Source organism: Lithobates pipiens, unplaced genomic scaffold, assembly GCF_037356315.1.
Source record: "Lithobates pipiens isolate NorthernLeopardFrog02 unplaced genomic scaffold, aLitPip1_a1.2 Scaffold_3, whole genome shotgun sequence".
NCBI lineage: Eukaryota > Metazoa > Chordata > Amphibia > Anura > Ranidae > Lithobates > Lithobates pipiens.
The window spans coordinates 94,195,772-94,215,148 of NW_027507790.1; the positions used below are offsets into that span (position 1 = coordinate 94,195,772).

Consider the following 19,377-nt stretch of genomic DNA (forward strand, 5'->3'; position numbering starts at 1 on the left):
ACTGCAGCAGAAGGGCAGCAGTCAAGTATAATATTCTTTCTATATTTGGAAGAAAGAATATTATACGTGTACAAGCCTATTACCGTACCACTGATACCAGTCCTGAAAAGAACCTTTGTGGAACTAATAGTAACAGCAAGTCTTTAAAATTATCCTCACTGCCTGACACACTGCTTCCTGCCTGTCCCTATACAAATTGGCAAAAAAGAGTAGGCTGGAACGATTAGCTGGAACAGCTCTTTTGTGGACCTGATAGTAACAGCTAATGATGATGATGATGATGATGATGAAGAAAGACTAATCTGGCTGAGCTGTCCCTAAAATAGCAGCATACAGCGCTCTGTCCCTTTATCTAAACTGACAAAAGAAACTCAGGCTGCTGACCTAACACCTATACCAGTCCTGAAAAGAACTTTTGTGTACCAAATAGCTAGCGTTTTCTCTGTCCCTACTCCACACAGGATCCTTTCCCTACAGTGACAGAAGAAAGAATGTAAAATGGCCACCGGATCGGGTGTATTTATAGGTTAGGGGGAATGTCCAAGTGTCCATGAGCTGTCATGTCTCAATTGGTTGTCCTGTAACACATGATAAACGTGTCACGAAAGGTTAAAGTTCTTGTATACATTAAACACGTAAGTCCGCCGGGGCGAACGACGGAAAAAGGCGTTCGAACCCGCGGACGGCGAAAGTCGGAAATTCGCCGCGAAACGACCGCCGGGCGAACCGTTCGGCCATCACTAATCATCATATAAGCATAAGTAACAGGATAAATGGGTCATACATTCTAGATAAAAGCTAATGATTAATTTGAAAATTCAAAATTCATAATTTGGGCAGGCTGGTCTTGGCACTGAGTTGGAAACGCTACGCGTTTCATGGCTTACAGCCACTCATCAGGAGTAAGATGTAAGATTATACTAGGAAAAAAATGAAAGACTAGAAATCGTTACAAAATGTTTTAAATTAAGTACATTTCTTTATTGTACATCATGGGACACGGAGCCATAGTATTAACTATATGGGTATATAGGACACTGGTATACCCTATACAGGAAGTTCACACCCTATATAACCCCTCCTCCTACCAGGAGTACTTCAGTTTTTTCACCAGTGTCTAAGGTGTTGGTCATGAGTGAAGTTGTGCTCTGAAGAGTTCCGCTGGAGGGATCCTTGCTGGATTTAAGCAGCCTCCATAGACTGGATCCATCCAAAGTGTCACTGAGGCCAAAGTGGATGATACCCGAGCCTCTGCCTGTACTGCTTCTCCTTGAAGGGCTGGACCCCGGGACCCAGGGCTTTTTGTTGATGCTTACATTACCTAGGGTTTTTCCAGGCCTGGTTGGTAATACAGGTCAAAGGGAGTGGAACCCCCAATAAAAAGGGACCTGGTCCTTGAAGGTTTGCTAACACAGCCCGCCGTGATGGGTGAAGTTTGGATCTGTCGGTCTTCAGCAGTATCCTGTGGTTGAAGATAAGGGAAGGGTCTAGGAACTGTAAAATGTCCACCTATGGTTTTTTTTCTTCCATGAGTAAAATTTTGTCATGCCTTAAAGTCTCCACTAGAGGGAGTAAATTCAGATACCTTGGTATGTTGCTTCTCAGTCAGCTCAGAGTCCCAGCTAAACAGCATGTTTGTGGTTTCAGCAGCCAGGGGGGATACCTTCATCTTGCAACAGCATGTTCTTTTCCCCTCTGGGGGAACTAAGGGGCTGGGAGGTACAACTGTAGTTTGTACCCTCCCCCCCTCAGGGTGTGTGGCGGCAACTTCCCTATGTTGTGTTTTTTTTTTATGTCCCCACAGAAGCCCATAAGTGTCAAGCATGATTAAAACAGATGCTTCTCCCTTCCTCCCCAGCCTTCCTTTTTCCTACCCTCTAACAGGTCTGCACTGACAGACCCGAATACTGTCCACGCTCGTGTGAACTGCTGATGGATTTAAATAGGGGGGTGGGTTAATGAGCGGAGGGGGCATGGCCTAGGTCCTGGGGACGCCGAGCAGAGCCTCGCAATCTGAGAAATTAAAAACCGATGCTTCTCAGCCAGGAGCTGAATAGATGGATGTCTGACACACACACAGGAGCACTGCAGACATGCAAGACAATGCATACAGGCATTTCCAGTACATACATTTTACTTAGCACCAAGCTGAACTTTATTAGCGGCATTGTATTGCTAGACTATTGCTCAGCAAGTAGTGCATTTACTTAGTGCCTCTGCTTTTGTGCTTAGCACTATAGCTCCCAAAAAAGACACCACAAAGAAGGTACCAAAAATGTCACCCCCAGGCACTGGGAACTCCAGTCGTGCCTCCACACTGTCATCCTCTCCTGAAATACCAGATGTGGCAAGCCAGGGTGAGTCATTGGAACAAATTGGTGCAGCTGCTTCTCACATCTCAGCCCCTGCATACGTGACTGAAAGATGTCTTTTCCTCTGCCCTGCTGGGAAGATTTAGTGGCTGTAATCGCATCCTCCATCCCAAGGCATAGGAAGCATGGTAGATTCCCCCCCCCCCCCACCGCAGACCCTTTACCAAGGTAACAGTGGGTAGTGGATGAGGTGTTGCCCTCAGGCGATCTGGTGGAAAGACAAACTGATTACTCCTCTGCAGAGGAAACAATGGTGGATGAACCTTTTTCAGCCTCGCAATCTGAGAACTTGCTGGTACAGTCTCTTAAGGAGATGGTTCGTTCCACTTTCAAGCTACTCCTAAAGGAGTCGGCTGAAAGTTCTGTTTCTTTGGGTCCTTTTAAAACCTTCACAGCCTATGCATGCGTTTCCTGTCCATGCATTGCTAGAACAGCTTATTTATGCTGAATGGGATCACCCTGATAAGCATTTTCTCCCTCCAAAGAGATTCACAGTACTTTATCCCATGCAGGAGAAAGTCGCCAAAAGATGGAATGTACCAGCAGTTGATGCTGCTATATTCAGTGTGAATAAAAGTCTAACTTGTCCAGTAGACAATGCACAAATGTTTAAGGCTCCAACATATAAAAGGTTGAAATTCTTGTTAAAATCCTCTCTTTGGCAGGTTCGGTTACTCAGCCTGCAGTTGCTGCAATAGGCATCTGTCAGTCCCTAAAGGACCAGTTTAGACAGGCCCTTAAGGAGATTCCTGTACAACAAGCCTGGGATTTTGACCAACTACTAAAAGCATTGTTTTGCCATAGATGCCATTAAAGATTCCATTCATCAGGCGTCCTGCCTTGCTCTTGTGCTAGTACACGTGCATAGGATTCTGTGGTTAAAAAATTGCCCAGCTGAAGCGCCATGCAAAAGGCTCCTGACTGGTTTTCCTTTTCATGGGGATCAGCTATTTGGGGATGATTTGGACAAATGCATCCAAATGATTTCTAATGGGAAAAGTACTCTTTTGCCAGTCAAAAGAAAGAATAAACGCCTCATTTAAGCGGAATCTTTCTCCTGCGCCAAGGGCATCCACCTCTAGGCAGTCTGACTCTAGTGGAAAGCTTCAGGGTCAGGCCCAGGCACAAAAGTCCTGGGGCCGGAAACCTGCAAAACAGAATTCTAAAGCCTCAATATGAAGGGGTGCCCCCCCCCCCCTTGCCAGAGTCGGGGAAAGGTTTCTGCAATACTCAGAAGTCTGGCAAGAGGAAAATACAAACTAGAATTTTGGGAGTTTCTACCGTATCGTTCTGAGGTCAAATGTTCCCAAAGTCACATGGAAAATGCATTCTCTTTCGGGCACTAGACCGATTACTGACTCGGGGGGTGATCATACAAATTCCCACAGAATAGCAAGGTTTGGGGTTTTAGTCAAACCTCTTTATGGTACCAAAACCAAATGGAGATGGTAGACCCATTCTAGACCTAAAGAATCTAAATCTTTTCGCTTGGAGTTGATCAGGTCAGTGGTTTCTATCATACAAGGAGGAGAACTTCTGGCGTTTATCGACATCATGGATGCATATCTGCATGTCCCTTTATTTCCCGCACACCAAAGGTTTCTGGGGTTCGAGGTAGAACCCCATCATTTTCAGTTTGTAGCCTTGCCCTTCGGGCTAGCTACAGCACCCCAGTTGTTTACAAAAGTTCTGGCTCCACCTCTAGCCAGGAAAAGGGCACAGGGCAGAACAGTCTTAGCGTACCTAGACCATCTATTGCTACTAGAACGGTCAGTGGCTCGTTTGGAACAAAGCGTGTGCATTACAACCAAATACCTGGAAAGTCGGCAGTGGATTCTCAGCCTAGAGAAGTCTTCCTTAAAACCGCTACAAAAGCTGGAGTGCTTGGGTCTGATCATAGACACAACCCAGAAAAAAGTGTTCTTGCCTCAGGTAAGATAAACTCTATAAGAGAGCTAGTGCAGATGGTCAGATCGAAAGGAAATCCCTCCATTCGCCTTTGCATGAGGTTGTTAGGAAAGATTCATTCGAAGTGGTTCCCTATGCTCAGTTCCATTTGAGACTGTTGCAAAACAGTATCCTGTCTGCATGGAACAAAACTATTCAAGCTTTAGACTTGCCAATGCGGCTGTCCCCAAGGGTGTCCCAAAGCCTCAATTGGTGGTTGCTAACCCAGAATCTGCTGAAAGGAAAATCCTTCAGGCCAGTTATCTGGAAGGTGGCAATGACAGATGCAAGCCTTTCAGTCTGAGGAGCAGTGATAGAAAAGACAACTGTCCAGGGACAGTGGTCAAGAACCAAAAGGACTTTGCCCATCAACATCCTAGATCGGGCAGCGGGTCTGTTCTCAAAGACCTGGACATTCAGGTTACGGGGTTGTCCTGTCAGGATCCAAGCCTGCAATGCCACAGCTGTGGCTTACATCAATCACCAAGGGGAGTCTTGCAGCACAGATGGAGGTGAACCATATCCTAACTTGGGCAGAAATTAATGTTCCGTGCCTATCAGCAGTTTTCATTCCAGGAGTAGAGAGTTGGCAGGCGGACTTCTTGAGCTGCCAGCAGTTGCTCCCGGGGGAATGGTCTCCTCACCCTGACATTTTTCGGGCTGTTTGCCAGAAATGGGGGACTCCGGACGTAGATCTTCTTCTGGCATCCAGGTTCAACATGAAGTTGGTCAACTTTGTGTCCAGTACAAAGGATCCACTTGCATGTGGAACAGATGGGTTGGTGACCCCTAGGGATCAGTTCTCACCAATTTATGAATTTCCCCCTGTTTAGTTGCTGCCACGACTTCTTTGCAGGATCGAGTTGGAAAGAAAGCCGGTAATTCTGCTAGCCCCGGCATGGCCATGAAGGTCCTGGTATGCAGAAATCATAAAGATAGCGGTAGAGGGTCCATGGTCCCTTTCGCTAAGGCCAGACCTACTCTCACGAGGGCCGATATTCCATCCTACCTTACAAATGCTAAATTTAACGGCTGTTGAAACCCAGATTCTGAAGAAACGTGGGCTCCCTGGGTCAGCTATCTCTACCTTGATTAATGCAAGGAAGCCAGCTTCCAGAACCATATATTACAAGGTCTGGAGGGATTATGTTTCCTGGTGTGAATCCAAGGGCTGACATCCTCAGAAGTATATCATAGGCAGAATCCTAGCCTTTCTACAATTATGGGTATAGATGAAATTGGCCTTGAGTACTATTAAGGGCCAAGTCTCAGCTTTATTGGTCTTATTTCAAAGACTACTTGCTTCACATTATTTGGTCCTTGGTTTTATGCAAGGGGTGACGCAGCTTAATCCGGCAGTTAGATCACCTTTGAACCCTTGGAACTTGAACTTAGTTTTGTGAGTGCTACAAAAACAGCCATTTGAACTGATACAGCATACTCCCTTAGTCCTTCTGACAAGGAAGTTCGTGTTCTTGGCTGCGATATCCTCAGCAAGAAGGGTTTCGGAATTGGTTGCCTTTTCTTGTAAAGAGCCATATTTGATTATTCACAAGGACAGAACTGTGCTGCGTCCTCGTCCAGGTTTTCTGCCAAAAGTGGTCTCAGGTTTTCACCTAAACCAAGATATTGTCCTGCCATTGTTTTTTCCAAAACCATGTTCTAGGGAAGAGAAGTCACTACATTGTCTTGATGTGATGAAAGCGGTCTACTTCAAGACGACTGCTCAGATCCGGAAGACTGATGTCTTGTCTGTGCTGCCGGAAAGTCCTAGAAAAGGACAGGCAGCGTCAAAATCCACTGTCGCTAAGTGGATTCGGCAAGTTATATTTCAGGCTTATGATTTAAGGGGTAAGATTCCACCTTTTCCAGTCAAAGCGCACTCTACCAGAGCAGTTAGTGCTTCTTGTGCAGTGCGTCACCAGGCCTCCATGGCTCAGATCTGTAAGGCCGCAACTTGGTCCAGTACATACATTTACCAAGTTTTAACAGGTGGATCTAAGAAGGCATGAGGATATCGCCTTTGGGCGCAGTGTGCTGCAGGCAGCACTATAGATCCTCAATTCTGGGGGTGCCCTTCGGGTTGTGTCTCCCTCCTCTCAAATATTGCTTTGCTACAAAAACTGAGGTACTCCTGGTAGGAGGAGGGGTTGTATATGGTGTGATCTTCCTGTATTGGGTATACCAGTGTCCATCACCTGAAGGTGCCTATATACCCATATAGTTAATACTATGGCTCTGTGTCCTGTGATGTACTCCAAGAAAAGGATTTTACAGGTAAGCTGTTATAAAAATCCTATTTTTTCTACTTAACTGATGTGCACTGATGAGGCTGTCCTGATGGGCACTGATAGGCCGCACTGATGGGGGGCACTGTTAATCAGGGCACTGATGTGACGATGTGCTGACAGGCTTGCCAATCAATGGCTATCCTTTTATCCCACAGACACAGGGAGGGAGGAAAGGACTGCTGATAACCGTAATCAGCTGTGATTGGACACGGCTGATCACATGCTAAAGGGACTGTGGTTGTCCCTTTACCCCCCCATTTGTGATCAGCTGTGGGGCCGGGGTTCTGGGGGGACATTCATGGATGCCCTCTCAGAACTGGGTGACCAGGCTGTAGCTGTCTTTCTGCTATAGCGCAGTCGGCAAGTGGTTAAAATGGTTGTAAAGGCAGTCGGGTTTTTTTTTTATTTTTTAAAAAAACTTCCATGTTCTGCTCCCCCACTCTCTGGCCCTCCTAACTACTTACCTGAGCCTGATCTTGATCCAGTGCTGTGCCCCAGAGCAGCAGTGCTGCCTCTTCTCTTTCCTCACCGGCTCAGAGACCGGCTCAGAGACCGCAGCAGAAGCCATTGGGGAGAAGGGGGTGGTGCCGAGTGGTCTGTGTGAATAAACACACACAGCCTGACTTGGGATTGGGCCAGCAGCTTGCTATAGGAGCACTCAGAAGGGAGAAGGAGCCCAGCGCACCCGCAGAAGACCCCAGAAGAGGAGGTTCGGGACCGCTCTGTGCAAAACCATTGCTCTGAGCAGGATACGTTTTGCACTTTTGTTATTTAACCACTTGCCTACTGGCCTCTTTTACCCCCTTCCTGCCTAGACCAATTTTCAGCTTTCAGCATGGTCACACTTTGAATAACAATTGCGCGGACATACAACACTACCCAAATTACATTTTTTTCCACTCAAGTAGAGCTTTCTTTTGGTGGTATTTATTCACTGCTGGGTTTTATACTTTTTGCTAAAGAAAAACAAAGACCGAAAATTTTGAAAAAAAAAGTACATTTTGTAAATAAGTACTTTTTCTCCTTCACTGATGTGCGCTAATAAGGAGGCACTTATGAGGAAATAATATGCGGCACTGATAGACAGCACTGGTGAGCAATAATAGGCGGCACTGATACAGCACTGGTGGGCAATAATAGGCGGTGGGCAGCACTGACTGGCATTACTGATGGGCACTGATTGGTGTCACTGATGGGCACTGCTGGGGATGTACTGTGATCAGGGCACTGATGATCAGTGCCCTGATCACCTGTACAGGTCTTTCCTGCGAGATGCTGCTGGTCGGCTCTCCTTGACACACACACACTGTCAATGTGAGCTGAGGAGAACCGATCAATGGCACTTTCTTGTTTACATATGACTGGCTGTAAATGGACACAACCGATCACATGGGTAAAGAGCCGTCGACTACTATAGCCACACTGCATGCTGGCTCTGGGGCGCCATCATATGAGGTCGTCCCAGAACTAGAGTGCATCCCACCCGCTATTATTTTACTATACGGCTGGTGGGAAGTGGTTACATAAAAATAAAGCTTTGTAATCGCTTTAATGCTTATTTTTTGCCTGTAATGTTGTTAAGGCAATTTTTTTCTTAAGAACAAATGTTAGGGAATAATACATTTGCTCAGCGAAAGGCAGCAAATAGAAATGGCTGAATCAGCCAAGTGAAAAGTGCAGTGCTAGTGTACTCTGGTAGCCACCAGTGCCATGGCTGCCGTGGATGGAGGCATTTATTGAGACTCTTGTTTAGCATGCAGGCTGTAGTAGAGAAATTTGAGCGGTCTGTGGGCAGCTTGATCTGTAATTACACACCCATTGTTGTCCTACAGATGAGGCCTACATTGGGCACTCATCCTGGTATAAAAACTGACTACTTGTAGTGTGTGTTTATTGTAAATTCAAGAATATAATTTTTTTCATGTTTGTTACCTTTGTTTTCACCTGATGATCCTGCCTCCTTGTTCTAGGGTGACAACACTTGCTGTACTCTACGAAAGAGCAGCATTATCAACCTAGGAGAGGACTACAGAATATTTCCATTCTCATTGTCCCCATAACATGCTGATAGGTATTCTGATTTCCACAGAGATAGTTGGGAACATAAATGATTGATGATGTTCAGCAGAGGCAGGGAGCACAAGAAGTCAACATACTAAATTTCTGGCAGGATCAAAAGAATTTTTGACAAGGACTCATGTGCAAAATGATTGCTGAAATTGTTTATTCTAAAAGGGGTAATGCACTAAATCTAGTACCTGCCTTGTTAGTACTCTCATGTATTTACTCAATATTGTTTGCTTTTAAAGATACACATCAGGAGATGTTCGTCTATGGGACACAAGAACTTCGGGACTTGCTGAATCTTTTCTGGAAACCACCCCTCATCTGGATCATTCTGGACAAAGTCATCAAGTTTCTTTTGTTCGGATAAACAAGTCCTTAGCAGTGGCTGCATATGAGAATGGTAATATGTTGTGTAAGCTTACTAAAATGATGCTCTATGTTGGTTTAGGTAATTTTTATTAACCCCCTGGCGGTGTTCCAGAGTCTGGCTCGGGGTGGAGATTTTGTACCAAAAGCGGCAACCCAGAGCCAGACTCGGGACCGCATCGCTGAATGTAGGAGAAGGTTTACTTACCTTGTCCCCTGGATCCAGCGATGTCCCCGCACTGTACGAGCGGGTCGTCCTCCGCTCGATTTATCACGGAGCCGATCTCCGTTCCCTGCGAGCATTGCGACGCATGGGGACGGAGATCAGCGCCAAATTCAAAAAGTGAAACGCACACATTACATACAGTATAATGTAATCTTACAGATTACATTGCTGTATGTAAATATTTCACATCCCCTTTGTCCCTAGTGGTCTGTCCAGTGTCCTGCATGCAGTTTTATAATATAAAAACTGTTCTTTATGCCTGGAAACTGGAGATTGTCCATAGCAACCAAAACTGTCACTTTACATCAAAAATGATTTTAGACCAGCTAAAAAACAGCGATAATAAATTGTAATCACTTGCAGAATTGGAGGATATCGATTTGTGGGGTGATCCGTCATCAAATATTGAAAAGTAATGACAGTGACAATTCTGCAACTGAGCAAATTTCAGTGTTTTTGATTTGATTACATTATTGAATAATTTTTATTGTTATATTATTATTTGGTATAATTATTTATAGTTATTATGTTATAATTTATTATTTCATTTTTCAAACTATATCATACCCAGGATGTCTGCTAGACTCTGGTTTGGACAGATTTAAGTGAGTTATTCCTAAGAATTAAAGGACTACAATATAAAACGCCAAATTTTCATGCAAAATAATTGTACCGCTTTTAGCGCCTAAAATCCGAAATAATCATACTGCCAGGGAGGTTAACGGATGTTTGGTAAATGAGGTCTACTGTGTTATAATAGTAACATCAGACAACATGGCTATTGGCAAACTTTTAACATTATTAAACTGCCACAGTGGATGCTTTTACAGTAAAATCAAAACTATCTTTGCAAGCTTCTGTTAGTAGTTTTTCCATTTCTTATACTGACATGTTTTGCAGGCTTAACATAAGTGAAACACTTTGTCTTCTAAAAGCTGTCTTGGTTTTTCCTGCCGCTAAAATTTTTTGCACACAGTGTAGTACAAATGGCCTTTACTAAATGTGTTAAACATTTATCACAACTGGAAAAAAAAATCTGTTACATCTGGAAAATGAATAAACCCCTATTGTGACCTGAAGTCAGCCCCCTAATCTTCACAAACTGTGTAAACCCTAATCCCTAAATATATACTTTAACCTGGAACTAATCCTCAATAATACCATAAACCCTATGTGTGAAGTACGGTAGATGTTGTGACAGAGTTTAATGCAATATCATTATGGTGCTATAGCTTATCACTGTGATGAAACTCATGATAAAAATACGACAAAATCTTCAGCATCTATTTACTGTGTTCCACATTATGTAGAAATTGGCTGTGAAGGGATTTAAACAAAGAGCTGAAAAGCAGAAGTGCTAACTACTTCATTTTAAAGTTATGTAACTACTTTTTATATAGTAAATATAAATAGTGGGATATAAAATTACATTTCTATAGATGCTATATTGAGTTTAACAAATACAAAGCAAACTAAAAGTTGATTCAAAGGAAAAAATAGACCTAAAGTGTGCTCCAACAGTAAAAATTCCTTCCTTAAGCTCAAATACAAGGGTAAACATTGTACAATGCTTTTGCTACAAATAGCATATTTCATCTATATTTTCTTAATTTAGAAGCACATTAAACTTTTAACATAAAGAAACGTTTCCCTTGGTGGAGGTTCAAACCCCTTCCATTTGCCACGCATATTTTGTAGTGATTCTAAAATTAGCAACTTTGCACTAAACTTACTAGGTAGATCACATATCTGTTTGTTTACAAAATGATCAAATCCCTAATTAGTGCTTTTTCTCAAGGATAAATATATTGATCTTTCAATTCATTTTATGTCACAAATGTATAAAATACCATTCATTTAATTTCTTAGTTATGTGCTTATTTTCTTAAGCTCTGTACTGCACTCAATAATAATCATTGCTGCAAATAATAAGGAACACCTGCGCAAAAATACCTAAATAATACCTAAATAATACCTAAATAATACCTAAATAAATGATAAATACTCTGCAGGCTGGAGAAAACGCCAAAATGAAAAGAGAAAGCGCTAAACTAAAAACCAAAAGTCATTTAAATAAATGTAAGGTAAGTGACTAACAAAAAGTACTATATGAAGATCACACTAAAAGTGCTAAATGCAAATCACATAATTAAAAAAAAAGTATTAAAAGTTATAAATGAATTATTGTGACTAGTGCCAAGTGATGATCCCAAAATTAAGTGCAAATCACATATAATTCATAAATAAAAGGTTCATTATCTTCAATATAGTGCCTACTTGTGATTTTCTATAAAAATTGCTGCAGTGATGAAAGAATGAAAGTGTCCAGGTGATGAGAGAATTACTCCAAATCCGTGCTGCCAAGTGAACTCGCACTACACTTACCACACTTGCCCATTTCTTAATTCATACGTCATGGGACACAGGGCCTCCGGTAAGATTGGGGGGGGGGGTTTCCACTAAAAACCACCCACCTGGATAAAGCTCTCCCCCCTCTCCTTGGATAGGGGGAAGCCAAAATGATCAGCGATGCTGCTAGTTTTTTTCACTGGCCCTGCATGGTGGCTTGTCACAGGTCTCCTCATTATCCCCCCTCCACACACACCAATCCCATCGGATCGGAGGCCTGCGCTCGTGTGCGAAAACCCTCTTTTGAAAAGGGGGGATGGGATGTGACGGAATGGGCGGGGCTTAGCCCGGCGTTGGCATGCAGCAATGTCCAGCATGGGAGTATATTTAAAAGCTCCATTTTTTCTGGCTGCAGATGTCGGAGGGACACGAGCAAAAAGGGGCATCTAAGAGGTTGGTGACACAGGCATTCCCTTGCACATTTACTTAAAGCATCAGGCTGAGCGTTAATGGTGGCAGTTGCTGGACTATTACTCAAGCTTCTGGTAGTAACTCTGCATTGGTGCATCAGGTTATGGTCAGAAGGGGGGCTTGAAACACCCCCAAAAAAGGGCTAAACGGGTCTCCCTCAAGCTCTGGAAAGCCTACTCATCTCTACAATGGCATCCTCCCCGGAGAGGGGGTTGCTAGTCAGTGAGCATCGGGCCATGAAATGTTTGCAACTGTTTTCAACATTGCAGCCCCTGTCTGTATTACTAAAGAGGTCTTTTTCCTCAGCCATGATAGGATTGGAAAAAAGTTTAGCGACTTTAATCGCACTCCAGTGTGGGACAAAATACGAGCGGTTCCCTTCCATTACCCAGGACCCTCAAACTGAGGAACTGGGGGCGGGAGAAGATAAATTCCCTCGGGACCGTGGTGAGGCTGATGACTCCTCTTCTGAGAGGGGTCAAATGCGGGGCGATCAGTTTCACAATCTGTAAGATTGATGGTGCAGTTTCTTACTGAATGGTTCGCTCCCCTTTTATGCTACCCTTAACTGAGTGGGTTCGCTAAAGCCTCCTCAAGCTGTGCATACCATTCCTGTCGATTCATTGCTGGAAAATCTTTTTGTATCTGAGTGGCATCACCCAGATGAGCATTTTTTTCCCTCCTAAAAAGTTTTGACGCCGCTATATCCTCTGTGAATAAAAGTTTGACTTGTCCGGCAGACAATGCTCAAATGCTTAGGGATCCAACGGATAAAAAGTTGGAATTCCTATTGAACACTTTTTTCTCTGCCAGGTTGAGTGTTTCAGCCTGCGCTGACAGTAATTGGTCATTCCTTGAGAGACCAGTTAAACAGGTGCTCAAGGCTCAAGATCCTGTTCAGGAGGCCCAGGATCTGGAAAGCTTTGTTTGCAATAGTCGCTATGAGAGATTTTATCCTTCAGGCCTCGCACCTTTTGCTAAGTGCCATGCAAGAAGCTTCTGTCTAGTCTTCCTTTTTGCAGTGAAACAGCTGTTTGGGGATGATTTGGGTAATGCATCCAAACAATTTCTAGTGGAAAAAGTACCCCTTCGCCATTTAAGAGGAGGAGTAAACGTATTTCATTTAAACAAGCTCCTTCTTCAGTGCCAGGGATATCATCCTCCAGGCAGTGACCATGGCCTCTGCCATCAAGTTCAAGAGGTAATCCTCATGGTCAACCCCAGGGACAAAAAAAAAGTCTTGGGGGAGGGAACCTACAAAATACTAAAGCCTCCTTATGAGGAGGCGCCATGCTTGCTCGAGTAGGGGGAATACTTCTGCAGTTCTCAAGGAAGTGTGTGAAGACAGATTGGGGACTTCCTCAATAGCTCGGGGGTACAGACTGGCGTTCCAAGAGTTCCCATCTCGTTTTCTCAGATCAAACATTCTTAAGGATCCAGAGAAAAATAAGTCTTTCTTTCAAGCATTGGACCATCTTTTGGCAAAAAAGTGATCATGATTGTCCCCATGAAAGAGCAGGGGTTGGGGTTTTGTTTAAACCTTTTTTCACAGTGCCAAAACCGAATGGAGATGTCAAACCCATTCTAGAACTCCAATATCTAAACCGGTTCCTGAATATCCGCTCTTTTTCCTCATGGAGTCTATCCAATCGGTTGTCTCCATCCTACAAGGAGGAGAATTTCTGGCCTCAATTAACATCAAGAATGCATACCTACATGTGCCTATTTCCCTGCTCACTAGCAATATCTACTTTTCGAGGTAGAAAATCTTCATTTTCAGTTTGTAGCTCTGCTTTTCAGTCTAGCTACTGCACCTTGAGTGTTTACAAAGCTTCTGTCCCGTCCTCTAGCCAGATTAAGGGCCCAAAGTATAATGATTATAGTTTACCTAGACGATCTGCTCTTGATATACCAGTCGGTAGCCCGCTTATACCAAAGTATAGTCACCACATTTAACCATCTGGAAGACCTAGGTTGGATTCTTAACCTAGAGAAATCTTCCTTAAAACCATGAAGGAGGCTAGAATACTTGGGTCTGATGATAGACACCCAGAAAAGGATATTCTTGCCTCAGGCAAAGATCAGCGCCATAAAGGAACTGTTTCAGGTGGTCGAAGCAAAGAAGAATCCTTCTATTCAGCTTTGCATGAGGTTGTTAGGAAAGATAGTGACCACATTCGAGGCCGTTCCTTATGCTCAGTTTTGTTCGAGGCTGCTGTAAAACAGTATCCTATCCGCTTGGAACAAGAGGGTCCAAGCTTTAGATTAATGTGTCTGACTCCAAAGGTGCGCCAGAGCCTCTCTTTACACTTGGCCCTGAGGGCCTGAACGTTCAGTTTACGGAATTGTCCTGTCAGGATCCAATCCGACAATGACACAGCGATGGCCTATATCAATCACTGAGGGGGCACAAGAAGTTGTGTGGCCCAGAGAGAGGTGAATCATATCCTATCTTGCGTGGAAAACAATGTACTTTGCCTATCGGCACTCTTCATTCTAGGAAAGGAAAATTGTCAGGCGGACTACTTGAGTCGTCAGCAGTTGTCCTGGGAGAATGGTTCCTTCACCCCGATATCTTCCTGTCAATATGTCAAAGATGGGGGATCCCAGATGTAGATCAGGTTCAACAAAGAAATCGAAAACTTTGCGTCAAGAACAAAGGATCCGCTAGCTTGTGGAACAGATGCCTTGGTGTTCCTGTGGAATCAATTTTCACTGATTTATGCATTTCCTCCTATTCTGCCTGCATCCACGACTTCTTTGCAAGATCAAACAGGAAGGGAAGTCAGTGATTCGTGTGGCTCAGGAGATCTTGGTATGCAGAGATCATAAGGATGGCGCTAGGGGTCCAATGGACCCTACCACCACGGCCAGACCTTCTCTCACAAGGTCTGTTATTCCATCCTACCTTACAAACGCTAAATTTAATGGGTTGGCTATTGGGACCCACATTCTGAAGAAACGTGGGCTGTCAAGTTCAGTAGTATCTACCTTGGTTAATGCAAGGAAGCCGTCCCCAAGAATCACCTATTATAGAGTCTTATTCGCAAGGATGAGGTAGTATTGCATCCTCATCCTAACTTTCTACCGACGGTAGTGTCAGGTTTTTTTATCTAATCCAGGATATTGTCCTACCTTCATTTTTCCAGAACCCTGTTCTATGGAAGAAAAATCACTACATTCTCTTGATGTGGTGAGAGCAGTCAAGGTCTACTTAAAGACGACAGCTCAGATTAAAAAAACTGATGTTTTGTTTGTGTTGCCTGAAAGCCCTAAAAGAGGACAGGCAGCATCGAAATCTACTATTTTTAAATGGATTCGACAAGTAATCATTCTAGTTTATGGTTAAAGAGGTAGATTCAACCCTCTCAAATAAAAGCGCATTCCAACAGGGCTGTTAGTGCTTTATGGGCAGTGCATCACCAAGCCTCCATGGCTCAAATCTGCTAGGCCACAACTTGGTCTTCAGTCTATACATTTACCAGATTCTATCAGGTGGATGTAAAAAGACATGAGGATGTCGCCTTTGGATGCAGTGTGCTGCAAGCAGCAGTATAAGTCCTCTGATATCATGTTGCCCTACTTTGGTTGTGTCTCCTTCCCCTCAGTTGGCATTGCTGTGGGACATCCCACATAGTAATTACTATGCCTCTGTGTCCCCTAATGTATGGTTAAGAAAATAGCATTTTTATAACAGCTTACCTGTAAAATTATTTTCTTTGAAGTACATCATGGGGCACAGTGGTCCCTCCCCTCTTTCTGGTATATACGTATATTGCTTTGCTACAAAAAACTGAGGTACTCCCAGTAGTGGGAAGGGTTATATAGGGAGGCAACTTCCTGTTTAGGGTGTGCCAGTGTCCTGAAGGTGGCCTATAACCCACATAGTAATTACTATGGCTCTGTTTTCTGTGATGTACTTCAAATAAAAGGATTTTACAGGTAAGCTGTTATAAAAAATCCTATCATCCCTTGAAGTCCTGGGTGTTTTAATGCATTAAAAAGGGCATTCCTGTATCTTTAATATCTCACAGGCAAGGGGGAGACATGAAGAATTTCCTCCTAGTGTAGTAGTTTTAAAACGTATATTTAAGAAAATTTAAAATTACTCTTGCATTATAGGAGTAAATAACGAGCATCAATGAAATCCAGGAACACCTATTTGTGTTCTAACAAACGGTAGTGAAGGTCCCACCCTATGCATTTCGTCGAATAAAAAAATGTAAAAAAAATATATATATATCTGACTTCATTAGGGTGTGATTTGATTTGCATTTAGCACTTTTAGTGTGGTCTTCACTTGGCACCTTTATTGGCAGTCACTTACCTTATTATTGTTTTAAATCACTTTTGGTTTTTAGTTTAGCACTTTATTTGAGGAGTGTCATCTGTCTTTTAATTTTGGCAATAATAATCATTACCAGGTTATGTCTAAAATTCTAAAACTGTTCCTTATTGTTTTTTTACGTTAAACTTCACAAAGCTGTGTGTTTTTGTTTTTTTGTTTTGTCTTATTTTGTGCTAGTATAATGTATAATGATAACTTGCTCCTAAAAATGTTCAATGCACAAAATGAATTGTCACTGACGCTCAATAGTTTTTTTTGCATGAAACAAACTACCTTAACCCAAAAGCAAATATTTTAATATCGCAGCTTACCAATCTCTAAATGTGATTTCTACGTTAGTTTTCTTTTTTTAGGCTTTTTCACCTGGTAGTCCTTCAATTAAATCTGTTTTTTTCCTCCAACTTCCTTTGACAGACGAAGCTGTCCCGCAAAAATTGTCAGAAGGTTGAGACAAATAATTTTACACTCACAGGTGCTTACAGTGCTCAGTTTTTATTCTCGTATGTATGTATTCTTGTATGTAAAATCATGTGTTCAGGAAAATGCAGTGTTTGCGTATGTATTGTTTAACCCCAATGCACACTAGCACCTGCAGAACAGCTGCGTACAGTACTTTACTTGTACGGCTGGCTGTATATGTTACCTGTAGCTCCTTGGGCTCCGGGAAGTGCCCGTAATTTTACATTGAGCATTTTTCCTCTAAACATCCATGTGCATAAGGCCTAAAGAAAAGAAAACTAACATAACCACTACATTTGCGGATTGGTATGCTGCTGTATATTACATTTTTGCTTTTGGGTGTAGGTAAACTTTAAATCATTGTTTTATCTTCTTAGACTCAATTTATTAAGATGGGTGTGTTAATATAACAAATCTGTTATACTTCCTTTAGATAATCCTAGTTTGCTTATATTGAAAGGCTTCTAAAGCTAAAATTGTATCTTCGTTTAAATATCTGGGAATAAAGATGCACTCAAAGGTAGAAAATTAATAGATAACTTCTCTTCTATTCTCACTAAATTCCACCTTAAGAGCACTGTGTGGATTAAATTGCCGTTATCGGTGGTGGGTCAAACAAACCTTATAAAAATGATTTGGGCCCCTCAGTTAATATACGTTCTTCATAATTCACCGATATGGATACATCTTAAATGGTTAAAAAAATAGACTCAATATTTCAAAGGTTATTATTTTAAAAAAAATCCCAGGATAAAGTTATCAATCCTCCAGTGAGCTAGGGATGGGGGTGGACTGGCAGTGCCTCAGCCAAGACTCTACTTCATAGCCTCCCAGCTTAAGCATTTTGCTGGTTGGGGTGCTGTGAATTGGGAGGATCCTATACAGGCTCTATTGCTAGATAATTGCTCTAGCTACAATCTTTTGGCACAGCTGGAATCTGGAGCCCTGGCCGATACCTGAAAGGGTCCAACACTGTCACTTATGAATAGAATTTGGAAGGAAATGAGGAGTATAATGAAATTTGAAGGGGCCTCGGAGTACTAACCACTTTGGGGGAATAGGCATTATAAAGAACTATGTAAATTGGAGGAGTTTGAACACTGGCACTCCAAAGGGCTTCAATATATAACTCGGCTTTATTCACATCATTTTCTATGTTCCTTTCAGGATTTGCAAGCATCTTTTCAATTGTCTCATCGTAATTTTTTTAAATGCCTACAATTAGGAGTTATTTAAGCGAAAGGTGCGATTCTCCGAATTGTCTACGATGCCAAAAATCCCCTCACTGGCTTAATACATATGATGTGGAAATGTCTGAAACTGGCTAGATACTGGGGAGAGGTGGTGACTACAATTAATGATACTTTTAATACACATCGATTTGGATCCTAAGACGTGTTTACTGGGCTTTCTTGATGAAGTGTTTTTGCCCATGGAGATATTGATATCAGTTAGCTTTCGTGCTATAAACAATAATCTGCTAATTGCCCTAAAGTGGATATCTCCAAGCGTACCCTCATTTGAGGAATGGTGCCTTCAAGTAAATAACCTTCTGAAGAAATAACAAATCTATTGTAATGGGCATACCTAATAATTTAAGTAAACTGTGGAAACCATGGTTATTGGCTCCACGGTCGGCCCCATCTCCAATGGCTTTTGTTGTTCCTTTGTAGGGAGGTCAAAGGTTGCTGAAGATAGTAAGTATGGTATCAGAAGGAAAAAAGGGGAAGAAGGGCCATACCAGAAAGGAAGGTATTGAAACAACCCACCAGCAGTGGTCCCTTCTTTCATAGATATACAGCTTAGTATATTAGCCGCTTGCTTTATTTGGGTTTTGGTTAGTTTTGTATATGTAGTTAATATTTTTAGATGTGTATAAGCTTATTATGTTGTTTGATAATATATGAAAGGAAAAATTCTGAATTTGCTTTGGACTGACCATATACATGGTTTAAGAAATAAGAATTTTTTTTTTTGTTTTGTGATATGGTCATACCGCTACTTTTTTTATTTATAGACCATCCCCCTAAACCCTGAAAAAATTATATTCCATTCCTATTTTCATAATTATATAAAATGTTGTGCTTCTATTTAACACAACACATAGATGAGCAAGTTTATCTGTGACTAGCGTTACCAAAATGCTGTTGTATGTGTTTTACATGAAATGGTTAATGCTATGGTTGAATGAACATCTTTTCTAAAGAATAATAAAACAGCTGTGGCTTGCTTACAAAAAAATACCCATTTTACTTTAAGTGGATGGTTTGGCTGCCATGTCTTTTTTTTTTTTTTTTTGTTCCCCCCCTTTTACATGTGCATTAGAAAGCACACAAGCACAGCACCCATTATGCTCATTTTCAATTCTTCTGGGGCTTAGAGCTCTGAGGATGTGCGGTGCCAGGTATGCTCTGTAGCCAACATTGTCTTGTAGCGAACAGTGGAACATTAACACTGTCATTCATTTTCCAGCCACTTTTT

General features: G+C 42.3%; 1 protein-coding gene across 1 annotated transcript in view; it reads left to right on the forward strand.

The window, feature by feature from the left end:
- FBXW8 (F-box and WD repeat domain containing 8) overlaps positions 1–19,377 on the forward strand; it is a 209,536-nt gene that overhangs the window by 108,256 nt on the left and 81,903 nt on the right. Inside the window, exon 5 of the mRNA XM_077462047.1 lies at positions 8,920–9,077. Coding sequence (XP_077318173.1) covers positions 8,920–9,077 — 158 coding nt within the window. The remainder of the gene's footprint in view (positions 1–8,919; positions 9,078–19,377) is intronic.